Raw genomic sequence first — 23,462 nt, 5'->3', positions numbered from 1 at the left:
GTACATGTGGGCCGGGTTTTCTAGTCGGGTTCAAGTTCCGCCGATAAACTTTACACGCGTACGGGGGCTTTCGATTAATTTCGGCTACTGAACTACAATTCCATGCGGCAATTCATTTTGACGGAAAAGATTATTATTTCAAATGATTTTGTTTGAATTCTTATAATTTAAGGAGTTTTACTGAATTGTTGAATTCATAAATGATTTGAGTATAATTAATTGTATTGTATTTAGAAGATTTTAACAGATTATACAATGATATGTTAGCAATATTTACTAGTTACTTACATCTTTATTAATTTTATACATGCATGTTAAGCAATAACAAACATCCCTATGTATTATTAGAGATTAATATCTCATTTTTACATAATTCTAAAGTCACATGAGTTTAATTCAATTCTATAAACTTCCATAAGCATCAATAAAATAAAGAAAATCAATATCACAAAGGTGCAACTATCTTGAATGAGGATCAGAGATATAATAACAATTTTATAAACTTTCACCCAATTAACATTCAATAGTATTCTAAAATATGAAATTTAATTGTTATACAATTGATTTTTAACAAAACAACTATCAGTACAATTATAAAAACAGCCATCATTTCTTTTTGGCCTACAACAATTATACAAAATCATTAAAAAACCCATAAAACTTGATTTAAGCAATTAAAATAAAACACATGAGAGAGAGAGAGAGTACATTAAAATCTCATATCTAGATGCTTGATTTTTAACCAATGTTCTAAAAATTGCCGTCTAGTCGCCCGGAGACCCCTGCCTGCCGCGATTTTGTGCTAAACGACGGTGTTAAGCGGCTGGCTAATTTTTGCCCGCCTAGGCGGTTGGGCGGATTCTGGGCGGTTAGGGTTTTTTTTTTTTTAAGTTATGGATTTTGAGTTTAATTCGGATACAGAAGAAGTACTTGAATGATATGGAGAAGAAGAATTTGAGGAGCTCCAAGGGATTAGGCTTGCAAGAATGCATTCCCGTTGTTTGAATTGTTTTTCTTATTTTCCAAAGGGTTGGTGAATTGTGTTTCTTATTATTGATTTTCCTAAGTTCATTGTTGTTAAATTGTATTTCTTTTTTTTTTCCTAAGAGGCTAAGATCATTAGATCAATATTGTTGAACATTTCTAAGGATTAAAGATTAAGAACATATGTATTTTCAGTATTCTAGACATTATATATATTTTTTACATTAATTTCATGCATTATATTCTTATTTTAATTGTATTTATATAATTATTTGTTATTAAAAATTTAAAATATATACAAAAATATAAATCCGATTAATCCCCGATTAATTCTCTGGGCGCTGGTTTTTAGTTGTCCGTCCGATTAACGCCTATCGTTTTTTATAACCTTATTTTTAACACGCATGATATGGTGTAAAAATACTTCAAAATCCTATAAAATCAACTAATAAATAAAATCATTCAAAATCAATCTATTTTTGAATACCACCAGAATTTATAGGAGTTTTTGAAATCTTAATTGAATATCTTGAGATTTCAATGGATTGTTTAAAATCTTAATTGAATACCACAAAATTTCGAAAATTCTTAAAATAAAAAATAATCCTATAAAATCCTAATTGAATACACCCCCTTAGATCAAATTTTACTTATCGATGTGATGGTTTAGTTGGCTTCTTATTTTATCCCATCACAAAAAATGTTCCAAATGTAATGATAATATAATATTCCTCCTAACTTGTGCCTTTTGTAGCTTAAAGAATCTTTGTATCATCTGTTTATGTTCCTTTATTCATACAATTAAATCGTTTAGTTGGCCAGGCTATATGGTCCATATGTTGATCATCTCCAAACCCTTTTTTTAAACGGTAACAAGAGTCTCCCATAGATAAAAAGAGGTCATCATTTGCCACTTTTAATTTTCCAACAAATTTGATTGTAACACAAAACTAATGACAATTGTCCGTTTTTACCTCATTCTATGCAAATTAGTGTTTATTTATTTATTTTTGAGAAAAAAGAAGACTAATTTTCTACTCTCAAAGCTTTTGGAAAGTGCCCTTTCTAGTCCGTATTAACAAAAATCCACTCAATATTTATGAAGTTTACCACAACATTGTACATTTTTGTGCATGCCCAGTGCCACAAGTGCGATCGCACTAGGCCCAAGACCAAGGGGCATAAATTCTAGTTAAAATATTTAATGTGTAATAATTATATATTTAATTATATCTTTAAAAAAGACTGATTTTATGAAATAACTCCAATTGATATGAATCATGCCATTCTCTTCCCTAAACCCAACGCTGGAAAAAAAAAATCTGTTCAATCTACCTCTTCAGCTCTTCTTACTCATTCTTCCATAATTTTCTCCCAATTTCCCAAATCATATATCGGTTGCCCATTAATATGGAGAAGAATAGAGCCAATTGATCTTCTTCATAATCAAATAACATGGTGAATTTCTCTATATAAATTGCTCACAATCCCCAATATCTTTTTCATCCTCTTCCAATTTTGAATTTCCTCTCTCGTCGATTTCACATCTTCTTTCAATTCAGTGTAGTCTGAATTTAACATCTCCTAATTTGGGCTTTTCCGATTCAGCAAATTTGACTATCTATGTCTCTCTACAGCGTGAATTGACAAATTTGAAACTTGACATCTACAAATTTGGTTCTTTCAACTGAGGTCTTTTCTACCCATTTTCAATTTACAGATTAATTTTTAGTGTATGGGTTATTAGGTTTTCCCTATATCGTTTTCAATGCAGTTATTTTTAAAAAATTTAATATGAATACAAGTTTAATTTTTAATTGCATATGATGAACTGATGATACGATTAATCTGATTTGGGTTTCTGCTATATCATAATCATGTTGAAGAGCAAACAAATTTGGATGATCAGATTCTGGAACAATAGGAACATTGAAACTTAATTCTGTAAGTCTGCTCGAGGAGTTGTTATAAACTTTTTGTAATTTTTTTATGAATGAGGCATACGTTTTTATTCCACATTGGGCTTAAAATTGGACGTGGCCGACCTTGTTTTTTGTGTATCAGTATTTCAACAATTATTGTAAAAATGCACTTCTTTGAGTGATTTTTTATGTAAGGGCTAGTGTGACTGTCCTCAAGCCTTCATTAATGAAAACATCGAATACAATGGGAGACGTGAAGCATGAACCCCTGATTACAAAAATCTGACATAAAATTAAAGATCCATATAAATAAGTACCAAACAAAACACCAACTAGCAAAGAATACCATACTAATAACAACTCTATTTCCTTTCGAACAACGGTGATATATAGGAGAGATCACTAGATACGTAACCAAAATATTGATGAAGCAATAGTTACATATCCTAATGTCTAATAAAAAACAGCTCTCCAATTATGTTGCCACCGAACAATAAATCCGATGACACTTAGTCTCATCCTGCCACTAGGCGACATCGACTATTTAACGAAGTAAAGAATGCACCACCTAACTAGAGTAGACATGACACAGAGAGTGCGCACAATCCTTGCAAAACTATTGTAGGGGATTATTAGAAAACATAAATAGAAGACATTAAACAAATAAAACAACTAATTAGAGCCCACACCAGGGGCCCAACCCTTAGTGTTCTTTCTTACGGTCTAAAAAAGAGTTATTTCTTTAAAGATCCCGACCCGGCCCACGAACCAGAAGCTAGAAAATTCAAATAAAACCGCCATTCAGCACTGTCTCAAAAGCAGAGAAGCAAAGAAAAATGACGCCAACGAAGGAAGCTCTTCTCCTGATCCAGAAAATGGTGAAGATCCCGCCACTGAAAGCCTTATCAATCTTCAACACCTCAACTCTCCAAGGCTTCCACCACACCCACCACTCCATCTCCTCCATTCTCCACACTCTCATCTCCTCCAATCTCCCAACCCACGCCCACTCCTCCTTCTCCAACTCCTATCCTCTCGAATCTCATCCCCATTCTTCACTCCCTCGTCCCTCCTCCACGACTTAACCCAACCCAACCCAACTCGACCCCACTCCCCACCTCTACTCTTCTCCACGAAGCAATCAATCAACGCCCATGTTCAGTCCCAGCTCCCAGAGCAAGCCCTTTACTTTTTAAACAAAATGGTCATACAAGGCCTCGTTCCCAAATCGAACACTTTCAACAACATACTGGGATTCCTTGTCAAGGATAGAGATTTTGACAAGTCGTGGCGGGTGTTCAATGAGTTTAAGGGGAAGGTGGGATTGGATTTGTATAGCTTTGGGATTGTGTGAAGAGTTGCTGCGAGTGTGGTGAGTTGGATAGAGGTTTTGGGGTTTTGGATGAGATGGAGGAAATGGGGCGGTCTCCGAATGTGGTGATATACACTACATTGATTGACGGGTGTTGCAAGAATGGTGAGTTGGAGAGGGCGAAGAAGATGTTTTGTAAAATGGGGGAGGTTGGGTTGGTGGCGAATCAGTATACATATACTGTGTTGATTGATGGGCTTTTTAAGAGAGGAAGGAATAGAGAAGGGTTTGAGTTGTATGAGAAGATGAAGAGTAATGGGGTTGTTCCTAATACGCGGACTTATAGTTGTTTGATTAGTGGGTATTGTAAGGATGGGAAAATGAGTGGTGCGTTGGAGATGTTTGATGAAATGCGTGAGAGGGGAATGGCCTGCAATGTGGTGACGTACAATATTTTGATTGGCGGGTTGTCGAGAGATGAGGGTGTGGGAAGCTGAGAGGTTTGTGAATGAGATGAAGACGGATGGGATTTGTCCAAGTGTGGTTACTTTTAATACTCTGATTGATGGGTTTTGTGGTCTTGGGAAGTTGGACAAGGCAATGAGTTTGTTTGATCAGTTGAAGTCGAGCGGGCAGTCTCCGTCTCTTGTGACTTATAATGTGCTGATTCAAGGCTTTGCTAAAGCTCGAAACTCTGCTGGAGTTACTGATTTGGTGAGAGAGATGGAGAGCAGGGGGATGGCTCCTTCTAAAGTGACGTATACGATTGTAATTGATGCCCTGGTTCGATCTGATGACATGGAAAGGGCGTTTCATGTGTTCTCCTCCATGAAGAACTCTGGACTGGTGCCTGATGTCTACACCTTTGGGGTCTTAATACATGGATTATGCATGAAAGGTAATATGATTGAAGCATCGAAGTTGTTACAGTCGATGAACGATTCACATTTGGAGCCAAGTGATGTCATATTTAATATAATGATCCATGGCTACTTCAAAGAGGGTAGCTCTTACAGGGCCCTGAGGTTGCTCAAAGAAATGAGAAAGAGAGGAATGGTTCCGAATGTGGCTAGTTACAGTTCGACCATTGGAGTTCTTTGTACTGATGGGAAATGGGAAGAGGCTGATATACTAGTTAAAGACATGATGGAGTCAGATTTGAGACCATCAGTTTCCTTGTACAATATAATTTCTAGAGCGAAAAATGATACAGTGAAGATGTTATCAGCCTAGACCTATGATCTTGTCCATGCAGCATAAATGCGGTGGAAAGAAAGTTACTATTTCCACTTGTTGATCGATCAAGAGCACTAGCTGGACATGCTTCATTTCATAAACTTGATGAGCACCCCAAAAACTTCCCTGCGCAAGTAAGCTTCTCAGTCACAAGACTTCTTTCCATTCCTTTCAAATATTAGCATTATTGTAAACTGCACAAGCCTCAGACCTCAGTATCTCAGACTGTGGTATATTGAATTAGTTTTGCTTTTGCCTTCTTTGAATTGCTCAAATTTCAAGTAGTAGTTAAATTGAAGCTGTAGACTATAGGCAATAAAATAGGACTCGAATGCTATCCTTACCATTAATCTCCATTTGTTTGCTACAATAACATGACGTAAAACTCTTGTGCACAGGGGTTTTCAGGAGTGGATGTGTTGGCGACAACCATCGATCAAAGAGACATGAATTGTTAAAGACAACAGCTGAAAAAGAATCAGTTATAGCTTTACATGAGCCATGAGGATGAGGTTGTTCGTGGTTCTTGTGATATATGGATTCTTAGATTTGAATCATTCGATACCATGAGCCAGATTGTAAAGTCACTTAATCAGAGATGGGCGCATATATTTTTCCAGCTTAACGGTTCAATTATAGCCCTAGCTTTCATTGGATTTTCTGTCATGAATTTGAAACTTCTCTCTGGCTACTGCAACTGGAACGAGCAGCTCCAAGTCTCCGACAACAACATAACTCCATTGATCAAGCTCCCAATTCTGACCAAGTTGTTGCCACGGCAAAAACAAAGTCTGGATGTAGGCATGTAGCTCGAGTCTTCCCTTATGCAAGAGAAAGCTGCAGTTTCTACCCAAGTGTGTTTGGAGATGTTTCTGCCCCATTTTGTCGTGAAGAATAGTTCATTCTTGATGCAGAGAAATTTACATCAAGGGTTCTTTTCAGTTGCATCAACTGCAACTCTCGCATTGTTTAGTTGTTAACACACTCTACCAGCTTAGCAGATCATACAAATATGTTCTGAAAAGCAATAACGCGCGCCTTTGTACATACTGATCTCTTAAAAATTCTGAAATTCTCTATAAATGCTGATATACACGTATAGTTGTAAGTTGTATCTTCACATACAGCAAGTTTTAACGTATAGACCAAACGCAAGAGAGATGCAGTTCTTTAATTCAAACTCAAATTACTTAAAAGTTTAAAGCATTCGTCCAACGTATATTTTTTACTCAAATTACTTTTACTCATTAACATCGAAACTAAATCTACTACAATTTCGAACATCTGTTACTCTCCAAAGTTTGAGTTTAGTCCCTGCTATGGAGGCCAGAATCCTTAATATATCCGTTGTAGAACCTTTAACCCTCACACTTCATTTCAACAGAATCAAAGTAACGGTTTCCGTCCAAAACAATGATGTCGATGACATAAACCGAAAGCGTCGAATCAAACCTTTGAAAAGAAAAAACAGAACCAGCAAAGTGAGCAAAGGACCCACTTCGCCACGTCTACCCACACCGACGTAAAGTCCCAATCAAGGCGGGCCCCACTCTTCCTTCCTCCAAAACCTTTCAAATACAAACAACATATGCTCGCTTCCCAGGTACTACCACTCAACAACAGTCCTCTTCTTCTTTAGTCCTTCCTTTACTTTCTTCTTCTTCTCCTGAAGCCATGGAGCCCAATAAGCTCCTCCTCCTCCTCTTCTTCCTCTCCGCCTGCCACCTCATCCTCACCGCCGCTATCGGCGTCAACTACGGCACAGTAGCCAACAACCTCCCGCCCCCAGCCCAGGTCGCCACCTTCCTCAAGACCAAGACCACCATCGACCGAGTCAAGATCTTCGACACCAACCCCGACGTCCTCCGCGCCTTCGCCAACACCGGCATCTCCGTCACTGTCACCGTTGGCAACGGCGACTTCCCCCCACTCGCCAAGCTCCCCGCCGCCCAGTCCTGGGTCGCCGCCAACATCCTCCCCTTCTACCCCCGCACCAAAATCAACCGCATCGCCGTCGGAAATGAAATCCTCGCCACGTCGGACAAGGACCTCATCGCGCATCTCCTGCCGGCTATGAAGGCGCTCCACTCGGCCCTCAGCCTCGCCAACGTCACATCCATTCAGGTCTCGACACCTCACTCGCTCGGCATACTCGCCCCCAACACGGGCCCACCCAGCCTCGGTCAGTTCCGCTCCGGCTACGACAAGGTCATCTTCCAGCCGATCTTGGAGTACCATCGCCAGACCAAGTCCCCTTTCCTCGTCAACCCCTACCCGTTTTTTGGACTCTCACCCGACACGCTCAACTACGCCACTTTCCGACCGAACAGCGGAGTTTTCGACAATGCTACCGGCATGAACTACACCAACATGTTCGACGCACAGATGGACGCGGTTTTCTCGGCGATGAAGAAGGTCGGCTACGAAGATGTGGATCTAGTAGTCGCCGAAACCGGTTGGCCCTCCGCCGGCGACCCGAACCAACTCGGTGTGAGCTTGGAAAACGCCGAGGCCTACAACGGCAACCTCATCCGCCATGTCGGCTCCGGGAAAGGCACGCCGTTGATGCCGAACAGGACTTTCGAGACTTACATTTTCGCGCTGTTCAACGAGAACCTGAAGCCCACTCTGTCGGAGCAGAATTACGGGCTGTTCAAATCCGACTTCGACCCGGTTTACGACGTCGGCCTTTTACGTAACGGCCAGGTAAAATTTGTAATTTCCTTATTCACGACTCGAGTTTAATTGCCTGTATGACTCCGCTTCTTCTACTTTTCTGTACGTCACGTCGTTTTCCATTGGTGTACGACACGTGGCTAGATCGCAACGCTTGGAAGCCTCCGTATTCCAAGTTTGTGCTCCGTGTCTCTGACACACTGCTTTCCTACTGTGAAAAACAGAAGTGGGCGGTTCTGCTTTACGACTATTTTTTACACGTCGCTGTCGTTTTGTGTGTAATGGTGCCGCGTTTTCATATTGATCTAATTAGGCAGCGGGCCCCGCATCAGGGCCGGCATCAGGCCCATCGGCGAGTGCAGCGACAGGCCCAGTGGCAATGGGTCCCACTCCCGACGGGGTAGCGCAGTCTCCGGCGGCGGCGGGGAAGAGCTGGTGCGTGCCGAAGTCGAATGTGAGCAACGCGGCGCTGCAGAAGAACATTGACTACGTATGCAGCAGCGGAATAGACTGCAAGCCCATACAGAACGGTGGGCCGTGTTTCGAGCCCAACACAGTGAAGTCGCATGCCGCTTACGTCATGAACGCTTATTACCAGGAGCATGGCCCACAGGATATCAACTGCGATTTCAACGGCACCGGAGTCGTCACCAACACTGATCCCAGTAAGTTTTATATTTCAGAAAATAAAAATAAAAAATATACTGGAAAATCCATATATTATTGCAAAATTATTTAAAATTTTTGGGCACGTGGCAGGTTACAAAACGTGCACGTACCCTAACAAGGCGGAGAAGGAGGCAAAGTCGCCAGCAAAGTCGGTGACGGGAAGCTCAATGAGGATGAGGTGTAGCAAGGTGGGTCTGTTTTCTCTAATGGTCGGTTGTGGGGTAATGCTTAATATATAGGAAAAATGTAAGTAGTATGGAACTCATATTGTTATAGGGTTACTATTACATTTGTAGTGCGGGGACTATTATTCTAGTGGCCATTTTTTGGGTGATAGGGCATGAGATTTGGACCTCATAGCTAGAAGTTGACTAGGGTTTGGACCATTCAGATGTTATTTAAGGTGCTTTTGAATTTTTCACATATATGATATGTATACCATGTTTCAGGACTATGTCCATAACTGCATATCATGCAGCTTCTGTTGAAATCCAGTGAATTTTAGGATTATTGCAGAAGCCAATCTTCTCAATTAGGGCTAAAAGAATTTCCAGACAAATGTGGATTTGAGAACTAGCTAAGCTGTCAAGTAACTCTCAAGCCTTCCTCAAGCGATCTTAAACCCAATATTAGCAAAGAGCATCCGCTACGTAATTATCTTATACTCAAACGAGAAGATTCAAATTACTTTCTTTGAAAATATGAGAAGATTCCATATTCATCTAAGAAATGCAACACAAATGCAATACACGTAGTTACTCCGTGCCACTTAAAATTAGGTGTGGATCACACATAAAATTAAACACTTGTTGTTCCTTAATAGTCATTTTCTTCAATTAGGTGTGGCATAGTTTAACATTAGATTGAAAGTTCCAATTCTTCGAGGTTAGAAACCGAAGTTGGACCATTCAATTCCAACCATTTGATGTTATAAACGGACCAAATACCTTTTCTTCATGAAACTTACGACGGGGATATTGGCCTTTGTTAACATTACAGCCGGGAAGGAATCGGGACACTGGTATCAATGAACTTCTTCGAGCAATTGCCAGTCGTTGGTGTCAAACTGCAGCTTTCTTGCATACGTCAACAATGCATGCAGAGGCCACCAGGCACCAGCCGCTTTTATTTTGCACAATTGCACTCCTAGCAATAGCATACTTGAAACGAAAACATGATCACTGAAACCCTAGCGAATTGAATGAATTGACCTACCTATTGTTCTCTAAAACGGACGTGTGATTTAAATGAATCTACAATAGCTGCTCATCTGTGCAACAAAACAAGGTAGTGAATGTTAAACAGCGACAAGCGTGGCCCGTGGACCAACTGTACCGATATTGTCCCAATTTAGCCACCTCACAGGTGTTGGGTTTTAATCACAAAAGGCCTCGGTACAATTGGTTATTATTCACCCACTTATAAGTTTTATTTTCTTTGTCACTTCTTAGATGTGGGATATCTCCTCTCCAACACGCCCCCTCACGTGCAACCTAATTTTTAGGTCTGCACGTGACAGATTAACATCCCACATACTGGGATGAAAGAAACTAAGGTCCAGTAACCAACGACACTTAGTGGTCATCCAATCGGAAATCCTCCGATGGCATGACAAAGTGGCACCCAACTCGGGTCCATGAAAGATTAGAGGCGCGATTGGAGAGGGACCCGCTCTGATACCATGTTAAACAGCGACAAGCGTGGCCCGTGGACCAACTGTACCGATATTGTCCCAACTTAGCCACCTCACAGGTGTTGGGTTTTAATCACAAAAGGCCTCGGTACAATTGGTTATTATTCACCCACTTATAAGCTTTATTTTCTTTGTCACTTCTTAGATGTGAGATCTCTCCTCTCCAACAGTGAACGTACCATGCATGAATGTTTAAAAGCGTTTATTTCAAACCTGCACTGAGCAATGATACCATCAGAACAATGGCCGCAAGTATTTCGCATAAAGAAGCATGTATATTATCAGAAGTTCAGAATTCATGTAAGACTACAACAATACATAACATGTAGTACTAATTAAAAGTCTAAAACTATGTGCCGGCGGCCAGTATTAGAAGCTCTGGCTGGAAATGAGATGGAGATCTTACTAACATAACTGTTTGAGAGGACGATCATCTCATTGGCTTTGCAACTATGGTTGTGATCGATAGAATAATTCATGCCTTGAGTCTTTTGAAGAGTGGTTCTTTGCTAGGGCCATCCTTTCCGCTTCCACTTCCACTACTACTTGGAAGTTCTTCTGCCTCCTCGTCGTCGCAATACTTACGACTCCACTTACTGATTTTCATTGTTGCATTGTCGAGCTCTTTCAAGTCTTCCTCGCATAGCAAACGGGCCGCACACCTCTTTACACTATCCGGGCATGGAGTTTTTGGTATGCCTTCCAAACTCCACGTTGAATAATAAGCTTTAAACAAGAAGCTGATGTTTGTGATACCCCGCTGCATTTGTTCACGAGGCAGATAGAACACCCAAATGTGATCTCCAGTAAAATGGCTTGCCAATTTAGCCCGAAAGGGATGGGAAACTATTCCTCGTGAAGAACATCGAACTACAAACTCATCTACCTCGGCTGGAGTAGTTTTATGATTTGAAAAAACAACACATAACATAATCCCCGTCCACTTTGATCTACATGATTCTCGATCCGAAGGTAACTCCACATATAATGTATCTCCCTCACCTTGAATATTTAACCACGCTGAGATTTTGCTTCCAGGACTTATAATGGTGAAAACGTCAATCTTTAGAAGGATTTTCGGGAGCCAGGGTAACTGAGAGGCAAAGTGCTTGAGCATCGAAAATGTTCCGTCATTCCATCCTTCATCATCAATCAATCCAAAGCTATTGACTGATGTTAGATAAAAACAATAGTCCCAAACTTTCAATACGTTCACAGTGTTCACTACTGGTGATTGTCTTGACAACATCTTCAAGGAAGCACAATCATCCAGCCTTACTACTAATCTCGGACTTGGTGGAAGATCCGGCATTTGTTGAAGCCTTCTGCACCTACTCATATCAATCAACTGAAGCTCAGACAGGCATTTTATGCTTGCAGGGAGAGTAACAAAATTATTACCAGTGAGATATAGGACTTCAAGGTATGGCATGCAATAGCCAATATCATCAGGTAGTTCACCTTCACCAAGTTTACACTCGTTAAGACTCAACGTTGACAGAAACCGCAGCTCCCTTAGAGAAGACAAACACGATACCAGAGGCTCCAAACTCTTTTTGGTGAGTAAGTTCCAAAAGCTGAATTTCATTGATGAAGTTCTTTTCTCTAACACAGTTCCATCTAAGTCGAGACTTAATAAATTTCTCATCCCTCTTGCAAAGTCTGGAATCCTTACTTTTGAGCAATTACCATAGTAAAAGTCCTCAAGATATTCCATTTCTATCTCAGTTGGGAAGTTCTTAATACTTTCACAGCCTAAGAGGTTCAGCAGTATAAGCTTTTTGTGAACTGTAATGGATGGGTGAACTTCAACTAAATTCCTACAACCTCCAAGTCCCAAGATCTCAAGATTTGGAACACCTGTGAAATCTGGCGTCTTGGTTAAGTTGTAAGAGCCCCAAAGATTCATACGTTTCAAGTTAGGAAAGTCCTGTTTAAAATGGTAAAAAGTAATCAATTACCTTCTGAAAACTTGCGCAGTTCACTAATCATGAAAGAAAATATCAATAAAAATGCATGTACCTGTTTCCCATCCCAAAGCTGGACAAGTTTGCTATCTTCCATCTTAAGTTCAACAAGTAAATTTGGCCGGAAACTTGCTGGAAGAACTCTGGAAGGATATAAACTCCATTTCAGGGTTCTTAAAGTACTAGGGAGATATTGGGGCCCTGATTTAATCATTAAATTATCAAATTCAAGAAACATTAATTCAGAAATCTTAGAAAAGCCTCGATTCCAGTTCAAGCCTGATTCTTCTAAGCTAGGTAAGCACAACCGGATTCCTCTTATTGCTTTTGTTCCCTGCAGATATTTGTACAAAATTTTCCTTCAACTGAATGATTAATTAGCAGTGTAAACAAAACGTTTAGTATAAACTTGACAAATTTATCTATTTACTTACAGTATTAGTCTTGAATACACGAAAGATATCATTTTGATTGCACAAACGACTACGTAGACCAGGATCTTCTATACACTCTTGACGAACAATTTCTCTTGCCATTTCTTGTACTAAATCATGCATCTCAACATTGTCGAAGCTCTCAATAGTTATCAGAGATTTCTCAATCAAAATATCTATGCCAATCCAACCACAAAGACCACAGCTTTCAAATATTTTAATCACTTGCCCCCTTTCCATCCCCTTGTAGAAATGCGCAACATCCAGAAAAATGTTCTTCTGCATATCATCTAGCTCATCAAAACTAAGTTTGAGTGAATCAAATATAGTTGGAATAGGAATGGTCTTTAGTTTATCCAATGCACTATTCCACGCATTTAGATCTCTCTTATATAAAGAACGCCCCAAAATTTTCAGAGCTAATGGGAGCCCTTTGGCATAATCTACAAAACACTTGGACAATTCTAAAAACTCATCTTTAGGCTGATCTTCCTTGAAGGCATTCTGACTAAAGAGCTCAAGAGCTTTGTGGTCATTTAACCCTTCAACCTTGAATGACAACTCTATATCATGCTCGATAAGCAAACGTTCATCTCTACTTGTGACAATAATTCTGCTTCCATCACCAAACCAAGATTTATTTCCGACCAATATTTCTAGTTGGTTATAGTGATCAACATCATCAATGATAAGAAGGATTTTCTTATTGAACAAGTACTTCCTAATGAAATCAGTCCCTTGTTGTTCATCCCAAATTTGTGTATTCTCCTTTGAAATTGGGGAAACGAGCTGTTTTTGTAGATCAACCAGAGTGCCATGTTTTGCAGAAACCTCTCTTACATTGAAAAGAAACTTGGTGATTTCAAAATGATGAGAAAGCCTTTGGAACACTAACTTAGCAAGAGTTGTCTTACCCACACCACCCATACCCCATACCCCTATAAATCGAACGTCATTCACCTCAAGAGCTAAAAGTCCACTCATTACAGTAAGTCCATAATCAACTCCTACTAACTTGTCTGTAGAATCTGACAATGAGATCAGAGGACGCACTTCACTCCACACACGTATGACTATATCTTTGATAACCTCTCTTTCAGATCTAAAAAAAGGAAAAAAAAAATTATCATGCTAAAATATATCATTACTATAAGGATGTAATTGGCTAATCGATTGATTCGAAATCAAAGTTCATATATAAGTAAATTACAATGGTGAAGTGCAGTTTGTTAAAGCATACTTACTGATAACTCTTTAAATTCCATCCGGAGAGATTGGCCACTTTTCTCAATGCTGCTCTCCACCTCTGAACCTTCTTCATGTCATCAATGGACTTCTCATGGTTAGCAAACGCTTCAGCAAAGGTCCTCCTTTGATTACGTACATCAGACGGTTCCACATTAAAGAAAATTGGCAGAATTGTGTTGGCTCTCGTTTCCCTGGATTCAATAATTTCTGCAAGCTCATCCAAGCACCAGGTGGAAGAGGCATAGTTTGGCGAGAGAACAACGATGACGAGATGTGATCCTTTAATTGCAGTCAAGAGTTCTGGAGATATAGATGCTCCTATTTCAAGCTCCCGATCGTCCTTGAAAGTTTTGATTGCTTGCCAGTACTGCAGTTCGTGGTATAAATGGGATATGAAACCCTTGCGAGTGTCTACACCCCTGAAACTCAAAAACACATCATATTTCCATCGAGGAGCCGATTCAACTGCTCTTTGGGTGGTGAATATCATTGAAAAATGAAACCAAAAAAGAAGAAAACAAGGTCTCAAGGGAAATGAAAAAAACCAACATACAAGAAAGAGAGCAAAGTTAATTACTGCCAAAGTACGGAAACTACTGTAAAATTCATACACCCAAAACGGAGAACAGGGCAGAATAATACTAATAAGTAATAAAGAGAGCCGGCAGTAGCATACGTGTTTCCCTTCGCATGTCATTGTCGGGTTTCGATGAAGTCCATGCCAGAAAGTATAAACTAACAAATGAAACGCCGGCTGTCCAGAATCTGGTCTCACTCGTTTTATTTTAATTTTGTTCCTATTTTTGTTGTCTTTACTCTTTACACGAAACAAATGTCCAGGAACCTGAGATGCTAACCCGATTTAACAAATCATTCTAGTTAGTATAAGTGTTCACGTATTGAAATATATAAACTAGAGGTTATTGCATGTAATAGATTGACGAATTTCATGTAAATACCAATGCTCGAAAGGAATAGATTGAAGATTTGGAAGTAATTGAGCTATTTGAAGATCTCGGCGACAGAACTACGAGTCTCGTTCACACGGTCATTAGGTAATCATGAAATTCATGCATTCTTATGTTCACACGCTCAGTAAGTAACTATGAAATTCATGCATTCTTAGGCTCATGTAAATTGCTTAAGCCCATCAATAGTAATCAATTGCTAATACAGTATGAAGAACCCACCTCTTCTAGTCTTCCACTGACCACTGGTAATCAATCTTGATTAAGTAGAGCTGTGTCTACAAGTTTCTCACTTGAGCAGATGTTCCTCCAAAAAGTCAAAAACTAAATTGCTAGCTAGACGAAAACCTAGCTATGACGCCAAACCTCATGATAAAGTTTTATCAATTTCATAATATGTTGCTACAAGAAAACACAGAATTCTGTTGCATTTCTCACTATTTTTTTGTTTTATTCTATTTATGCTTGATTGCATTTGTCATTTTAATACTATGTTGCACATAATTCCCTACCGTTATTTGTAGGGCGTAAAGGGCCTTATGCCAGTATAAAACCATAGTTTTTGTATTATTTTTGTCAAATATTATTAGATGTTTTAGAGTGAATAGTCACGATTGAATTGTGTCATCCAAATGGATAAAGAGTGGGGCTAAATTAATATCAAATGTGTTTGAGGAGGAATAAAACGAGAATAATAACAACGTAATGGAACATAACATAACCGTTTATTAATTGATAATTGGGCTTATATATAAGCATTACATAACCACAATATCGTAGGATTCATAATCCTAATCTATTATAGAGATGCGAATCTATCTCTAACAGGAAACCTAATAAGACTAAGACACACACAATGGTATAATAATGTGCTGTTTCACTTAGATATGTCCCTATGATACTGTCCTTCATAAATGATATCTACTCCCTATTTTGATCTGATATTGTGCTGTTGAGTTGATTAAGTTTGTTTGCTCACGAGAACTATTTATAGTAATCTTCCCAGTCCTTGTAATACTTGCTTATGATGATCTCGTTGCCTCACTTTTTTTGTATTTTAATTTGTACTTTCTGTGAGTACCCAGTAGCAACTACAGATAGATATCCATCAACATTTGGCCAAAGTTCTTCATATGCATGCTTTTCCTTTGGATAACAAATACATGTGTGTTCCATACTAGAGTAAAATCTACAAGAAGTAAGCGATTTGTTCATCATCACATTCTAAAGTGGGACTGCTGCTTGACTTGGAGTACCATTCAGTACAATTTGTTTAGATCCACATCTCTGTGATTTCCTTTTCGCTCTGTTAGCTGTGGAGCTTTGCATCTATGATTTGCTTAGCTCCCTTTCTCTTAGCTTCTTTGAGTTCTATATGTTGTTGCAGGTTTGCTTGTTACTTGGCTTTTCTGGCCTTTGCTTAATGAGTTGCTTTCACCTAAAACAAAAAGTTGGTATAATTTGCTATTTCTTTGTGTAAAAAAATCTGAAAAGGACAGGTCCTTGCCGTGAATCCAAAAAAAAAATAAAAAATTCTGAAAAATGGTCCATGCGGGTAGCAAATTCTACAGAATCATTTATTCATACCGCAACTTCGGTTTGCATGTATCTACAGAATTCAACTTGCTGTTTTCCCAGAGACAAGAAAGCATGAAAACACGTCAATTGCCTCGCTCTCTAGCCCCTGGCAATTTGTTCACTCGAGTTACCTCCTGGGTTCCAGCTCTCTAGGAGCTCTGCCAAACACAAGTTTTTACTTGCTTTTGCAGTGATTTGCGCTTGAAAGTGTGAACAAATCATTGAAACATCTCTTAACAAGTGAGTTGTGCATCCTCAAACTGCCGAATATAATAGTGCTAGCAGCCACTTCAAATAATTGAATTACTGTTTAGTTGATACAAATTTTGTTCTGATTGTTGTAGGAACCAAAATCTTGGAGATATCAATGCTTTACGTTTACTGATCACAATATGACGGGATCTGCATTCTAATAACAAGTAAATGCATTTGCAAATAAGGATGACTATCTAGACAATACAGAGTTTCAAGGAACTAATTCTGTTGTATGGAAAATGCTTGGACCAGAATCCAACCAAGTCTCAAGAGAGAGATATAAGCCCCTGCAAATCTCCATGCCACATGATTTTGTAAAGATAATTCTTCTCATCCACCATCATGTAAGTTTAAAAGCAACAAAATCAGCGAACTAACTAGCTATATAAGTTTAATCTGCTACTTGGGATCCCTGCAACTCATAATTAACGTACAACCATCTAAAACACACTGGACAAAAAAAACACAAAACTTAAACAACGACCTGATCGACCATTATAGTTCCCTAACATTAAGAGTTAACTTGAGTAGTGCTTCGTAAAATGATGGGAAGAATGCTTGACGATTATGATGGCTATGAGATTGTTGAGTTGGTATAGATCGAAGATCGAACATTAATATCTGGTGCAGTACGTACAAGATTGGAGCAGGACACATGGGACAGAGGCTTGCCTCGGTCAGCCATTCATCAACACAACCTTGGTGAAACGTATGCTTACAGCCGACCAGCAAGCGACAGACCTCCCCATCCTCAAACTTCTTCAAGCAAATCGTGCACTCAGTACAGCCAAAAGTAGTACAACTGCTGGCTTCTCCTGCATACGTGAAGACTACTCCAGAGTTTAAGCTGTGGCTGCAAACTCCTGCTGCACCAGCATCTGCAGCTTGGTTTGGATTAGGAGCTTGAGGACGTTGCGATACTGGTACTACTGGCTTTCTTTTTGATAATTCTAAATCTTTTCGCCTTTCTGTAGTTGCAGCTTGGTTAGGATTAGGAACTTGATTATGAGGAGGCTGCACAGCCGCTGCTGTATTTCTTTGTGCTTCTAAGTCGTCTGAGCTTCGGGGAGTTACACAGATTACACATTTCTTACACAAGTTAACCCAAGACACATCAATAACGAAAAAGAAAAAACATCACTGAGAACAGTAACATTAGGGCATCCGAGTCATCCAATTAACTTCACCCCCAACAGTAGTAGCATCCATGCCAGCACCGACAGCATCGTTTCAAAACTTGAATTGACCCACAATCCAATAATGACACAAAAACTAACAATTAACTAGCTGCGATCGGTTAATTACTCAATGCAAAACTGGGGAAACCTTGAGCATTAATTCCTTCGATGCTTGTTTATTTATTGATAGGATTTAGGGTTCATTAAATTAAAAAGTGCAAGAAAGTAAATAGACAAAAACTAATTTGGAAGTTACATTGAGTTGATTCTCATTAATGTAAAAAGAATGGGTTACATGACTTTATATACTTAAATTCAGATAAATAAATGATGAAACTACCTCATGCAATACACTCATAATTCTAACAATGTTTACAGACCTTTGTTTGCTCTGATAGGGTTTACAAACTCTAAAACAATTCTTGTCATGATTTCTATCTTCTAAACCTTTTCGACCCCAGCTTGAAGCTGAAACGACGTCGCTCCAATAAAACCGTTTTCTTTCTAAAAAATTACTTAATAGTAATAGATTACATTTGGATTAACTAAAAACTTATTTTTCATATTTATGATACAAATTTGGACAGAAACTCAAGCCCAAATAATAAATATAACAAAACTGATTAATTAATTAAAGTAAAACTACCATTATTTTCATGAAAATTATCAAATGTCACTCATGTATTTAACAAATTTTTTCTCCTTATTTTTTAGTTTTTTTTTTCGGCAAATTTAAGTTTTTCAACCAAACCACCGGCAATTTGGAGGTGTGTCAATACATAAAATTGTTCTTTATGTCATGGGCTTTCATTTAAGTACCATATTGCATGTGTTTTAAGAAATTTTGAAATTTTGAAATTTGCTCACCAAAAACCACAGTAGCAGCTAGATTTATAGTCGACAGTACCAGGTACCTTCCAAGTCGACAGTAGCAGATGTCTTCCAAGTTGACAGTAGTAGCTAGTTTTTAACTCGACAGTAGCAGTTCGTTTTTATAGTTTTTATAGTCAACAGTAGCAGTTAGTTTTTATAGTCGACAGTAGTAGATAACCTCTCAATTGATAGTAGCAAACACTATATGTCAAAGAGGGGTAAAAAAGTAAAATATTTTATGACATGTAATAACTTACCATTATTTTATCTTTATTTATAATTTTTTGTTCTTATTTGATTTATTAAATTAAATTTTTGTCAGGTACTATTAGGTAATTTGTTATTTTCTTTCCCTTTAAAAAACAATTAAATTTTTGAAAAACTATATAAAGGGTGAAAGTTTTATTTCCAGTCGCACGTTTCCCCCAAATCTCAAAATCTCTGTATCTTTCTCTCCAGAAGCTTCGTCTCCGATCAAGGCCTTCACAGGTACCGCGTCAATCTCTAACCTCGAATTTGATTCCTGAATTCTCTGCATCGATTTCGTAAACCCTAGAATTTGAATTGTATTCACAGGGAATCCAATTTGTACAGATTAGATTGTCGCGTTCGTTTCAAAAACCCTAGAATTGGAATTTTGAATTCGAATTGGTATTTGATTATTGTTTTTAGGGGTCTTGAACTTGGAATATCAAGATGCCGGCGACCGCAGGAAGGGTTCGCATGCCGGCGAACAACAGGGTACACAGTAGTGCCGCCCTTCAAACCCACGGCATATGGCAGAGCGCTATTGGATACGATCCCTATGCACCCACCAAAGACAAAGATGAACCTAGGGGCACTTCTCAGGTGAATTTTCCGAGCTCGGAACCAGATGCGGAGAATCCCTATGCTAGTTTCCAGGGCCTTCTTGCGCTTGCCCGTATAACGGGCTCGTCGACTGCTGATGAGGCTCGCGGGGCGTGTAAGAAGTGCGGCCGTGTTGGGCATCTCAGTTTTCAGTGCAGGAATTTTTTGAGTGTGAAGGAGGATAGGGAGAAGGATCTGGATGCTATTAATGCTGATGTTGCTTCCGAGTTGAGTAAGCTGAGGGGGAAGCTGGGGAAGGGGAGAAATGTGGGGGAGACGGATAGTGATGAGGAGGATGAGGACAGTGAGGATTCGGATGAGGACTATAATTCCGAGATTGAGAGGCTGATTGCACAGAGGAGTGGGGTGAAGAGTGTCAGAAGGGTGAAGTCGAAGAGGAAGACTGCTGAGTCGGATGCTGATGAGTCCGATACGGATTCAGGGAAGAGGAAGAAGAGAGGAAGGTCGAAGAAGAGGAGAAGCAGCAAGAGGAAACATGATGAAACAGATGACTCGGAAGAAGATAGGAAGAAGAGGAGGAAGGAGAAACGGAAGAAGAGGGATGAGTCATCGGATGAGGATGGTGAACGACGTCGGCGACACAGGAAAAGTAGGAAGGAGAAAAGGAGGAGGAGAAGTCATCGGTATTCTGATGATTCTGAGTCTGATGCATCTGAAGATAGGCACCGCGGTCGGAGGAGCAGAAGGGCAGCAACACCATCTGATTCTGATGCAAGTGGCTCTGATGATGCACGGGTAGGAAGGGGCAGGAAACGATCTTAGAAGAGGAGCCGGAACCACCATAGTGATGAAGAAAGCTTATTGATACAATCGGTGTATGCGAGCAAGTCACTGTTATCCTTTGTATTTTGAAACTATACTGTATGTTATTGCGACTGTTACATTGTTCTGTTAGTTTGCTTGGGGAAGCTCTTGTTGGCTGATTTGCTTTGTGTGATGAGACTTTTGCTTTGCTGAAGGATGTCTTGAATTTTTCTGAAAGATGTTGATCTGATCGTGTGCCATCTCGTTTTGGGATGTCCTATGGTCTTGTCCTATTAATGATATTTACACCTTATATTGTGATTTGTGAACTTGCTGGTATGTTTCTCCTTGCGATTGGTTTGTGATTGAGATATACATTATTGGCTTGCAGGTTCCAACTAAATACCAACTCGTTAAGCAGGTGACTGTCCACAGGTTGGACTGATTAAATCAGTTTGTAAGCTGGAGAGAACCTTTTAGAGTGGTTCTGGGAAGATGTTCAATACAATCATAAGCAGATCTCTTTGCTTTGCTTTCTATTTCTTAGCTTGCACTGCGGTTTCCATATACCTGCGAGTTTAATTTACAGTTGCATTCCTTCAACATTTGGGTAGGTTCTAAATCTGTGTGCATTTCCTTTGGAAACGATTTCATGTATGTGAACAGACAAATCTAAATGGTCCGTGGAGATAGCAAATTCTACAAAATCATTTATTCATCATCCTCAAAAGTGGACTGCTGATTGATTTAGTAAGAATTGATTCTCTAATCAGACAGCAAGTTTGACTTGCATGTATCTACACAATACAAATTGCTGTAGTTCCCACAGAAAGGAAATGCATTAAAATGGGTACAACTACAACACCATGTCTTCTTTTAAAACAAATCAGAAAAGCAAACATGTTAACTGCTTCTAAGCTCTCATCCCTTGGGCAATTTGATGATGCTAATCCTGGGTTGCAGCGCCCTGGTTGAGTTCTGCAAACCTCATGCCAACGCGCATTGAGTGCTTGAGAAACTTCTCGGCACATCTCCGAACACAAGTTTCCTCTTGCTTCTGCAGAGACTTGTGCTTGAAAGTGTCAACGCAATCATTGAAGCATCTCTCGACAAGCGAGTTGTACATCCTCAAACTGCGAGAATAAGATAGTGTGAGGAGATGTGTACTATTCCATGCGTGGTGATGAAAATTACTTCGACCAAACTAAAAAAGGAGTAATTCATCATACAGATTAGCATCCAAAACTAGAAGCCCCATAAAACTCCAATAATTAGATCAATGATGTGTTTATACATGTATTGTCATATTGGTTACTGAAGCACTTTGCAGGAACCTAAACTCAGATAAATTAACAGTACTGAATACAACATGGTGGGATTAGCTTTCTAATAACAAGTAAATGAATTGCAAATAAGGAAGACTACTGGACAAGGCAGTTTCAAGCAACCAATCCTTCTCTACGGAAAATGCTTCTATGAGAAGCCAAGCATGAGAAGTCACCATTTCATATGATCTGTTAATATAGTTCTTCCATATTATCCAAGTACGACCAACTTTCAAGCAATAAATCCTGTTTTATGATGAATGCTTAGATGGAAATCCAATCGAGAGATGTACAAGCCATCCAAATTTCCATGACACATGACTTGTTCAACATAATACTTCTCCCTAACTTTTGCAAAATGCACTAAATCAGAAAGCTAAATAGCTGCTTATAAACTAAATTTTGCTACTTGGGCTCCCTGAAACACAAAACCAATATCTAACATAGGCCGGAATACAATACTTTCACCAACACCAAACCAGAGTATAGTTGCCTACGAATACACATGTCGTATCTACATTGTCTCAAATGCATCAGATCTAAAAGTCTCTATCACCAGAGAACATCAACACTAAGAGACACTTGTCCAAAAACAAACTCCAAAATTCAAGATTTTAATAGAAATGCGAACAACCAAATCTACGAATCAACTGAGATGGGTTTTCAATCCCTGCAAAGCCAAATTTACTATTTCCTCCATCATATTTAATCTATCTTCATCAAATTTGAGCAACCCATTAAACAGATGAGTATATGTAAGAATCCAGAGAGAGAGAGAGAGAGAGAGAGAGAGAGATTGAAAACCTGTCGCGGACTTGGAGCTGGTCGATCATGACGGCCATTCTTTGCTTATCCGCCTCTGGAAGCGAATCCAGATCACTTATCATGCTTTTATCCATATTGATACAATCTCAAAGTTCACTGCCCACAAATCCAATTACGGGTTTTAGTTTCTCAGTCTCTCTCTCAAAGGGGTTTATGGATCGAGCTGGGTGTTCCCGGATCTCTTTCTCTTTATACTCCTAAGTAAAACCCTAGCGGTGACCATACGGCACCGTTCTTAACCACAGGGACTAGAACCAGTCAACTTTTTAATCCAGTATTAAATGGTTTGTGACACGTTTGATTACCTAGCTTAACTTACACCGTTGAGATCATCAACCGAAAATCCAACACGTGGTGCTAAAATCGGGTTAATTCCTTCTATGGTATCTAAAGTATGGCTACTTAAACAATTTGGTACCAGATGTATGAAAACAGACAATTTGGTACATGAAGTTCTCATTTTTAAGCCATTTTGGTATCTCTCACAATTTTGATCATATTTTTTGGATTATTTTCGTCATTCTAGCTCTAAACTCATTAAATTCACATTTTTTTCATTTCTTCCTATAAATTGTCTCTCTTCGTAGATAATTAAATTGATATATCTACTCCACTTAGCATTTACTTCGCATATATCGAAAATATTTTTTTTCTTAATATACTTATTGTATCCTAATTATTTTCTGCAAAAGAAATAAATTGCCT

The 23,462-nt window shown here is 39.1% G+C and overlaps 5 protein-coding genes across 5 annotated transcripts; 3 read left to right on the top strand and 2 right to left on the bottom strand.

Annotated features, from left to right (window-relative positions):
- The first annotated feature begins 3,742 nt into the window (after positions 1-3,742).
- On the top strand, positions 3,743-6,370 carry LOC126788274 (pentatricopeptide repeat-containing protein At4g11690-like). The gene is given in 5 exon segments (XM_050514247.1): positions 3,743-3,914; positions 3,917-4,255; positions 4,258-4,684; positions 4,686-5,588; positions 5,853-6,370. Coding segments are annotated over 4 exon segments (1,704 nt in total). The 3' UTR covers positions 5,452-5,588; positions 5,853-6,370.
- A 361-nt stretch (positions 6,371-6,731) lies between these two features.
- On the top strand, positions 6,732-9,253 carry LOC126786179 (glucan endo-1,3-beta-glucosidase-like). Its single transcript, XM_050511929.1, has 3 exons — positions 6,732-8,160; positions 8,444-8,795; positions 8,890-9,253. Exons 1-3 carry the CDS (start codon positions 7,129-7,131, stop codon positions 9,036-9,038), a joined length of 1,533 nt encoding a protein of 510 aa, XP_050367886.1. The 5' UTR covers positions 6,732-7,128; the 3' UTR covers positions 9,039-9,253.
- Positions 9,254-10,967: 1,714 nt separating this feature from the next.
- On the bottom strand, positions 10,968-15,526 carry LOC126787424 (TMV resistance protein N-like). The gene is made up of 4 exons (XM_050513314.1): positions 14,138-15,526; positions 12,894-13,995; positions 12,515-12,793; positions 10,968-12,422 (listed from the first exon to the last, which is right to left on the bottom strand). The coding sequence occupies exons 1-4, from the start codon at positions 14,836-14,838 to the stop codon at positions 10,968-10,970; spliced, it is 3,537 nt and encodes a 1,178-aa protein (XP_050369271.1). The 5' UTR covers positions 14,839-15,526.
- Positions 15,527-19,392: 3,866 nt separating this feature from the next.
- LOC126788059 (CAX-interacting protein 4) lies at positions 19,393-20,936 on the top strand. The gene is made up of 2 exons (XM_050514018.1): positions 19,393-19,482; positions 19,666-20,936. Exon 2 carries the CDS (start codon positions 19,690-19,692, stop codon positions 20,623-20,625), a length of 936 nt encoding a protein of 311 aa, XP_050369975.1. The 5' UTR covers positions 19,393-19,482; positions 19,666-19,689; the 3' UTR covers positions 20,626-20,936.
- Positions 20,937-21,297: 361 nt separating this feature from the next.
- On the bottom strand, positions 21,298-22,922 carry LOC126788060 (mitochondrial import inner membrane translocase subunit Tim9). The gene is made up of 2 exons (XM_050514019.1): positions 22,737-22,922; positions 21,298-21,740 (listed from the first exon to the last, which is right to left on the bottom strand). Exons 1-2 carry the CDS (start codon positions 22,829-22,831, stop codon positions 21,554-21,556), a joined length of 282 nt encoding a protein of 93 aa, XP_050369976.1. The 5' UTR covers positions 22,832-22,922; the 3' UTR covers positions 21,298-21,553.
- Between the last annotated feature and the right edge of the window lie 540 nt (positions 22,923-23,462).

Source organism: Argentina anserina, chromosome 3 (assembly GCF_933775445.1).
Source record: "Argentina anserina chromosome 3, drPotAnse1.1, whole genome shotgun sequence".
Taxonomy (NCBI): domain Eukaryota; kingdom Viridiplantae; phylum Streptophyta; class Magnoliopsida; order Rosales; family Rosaceae; genus Argentina; species Argentina anserina.
Note: the sequence above shows the minus strand (reverse complement) of the source record. Positions and strands in the feature narration are given on the sequence as shown.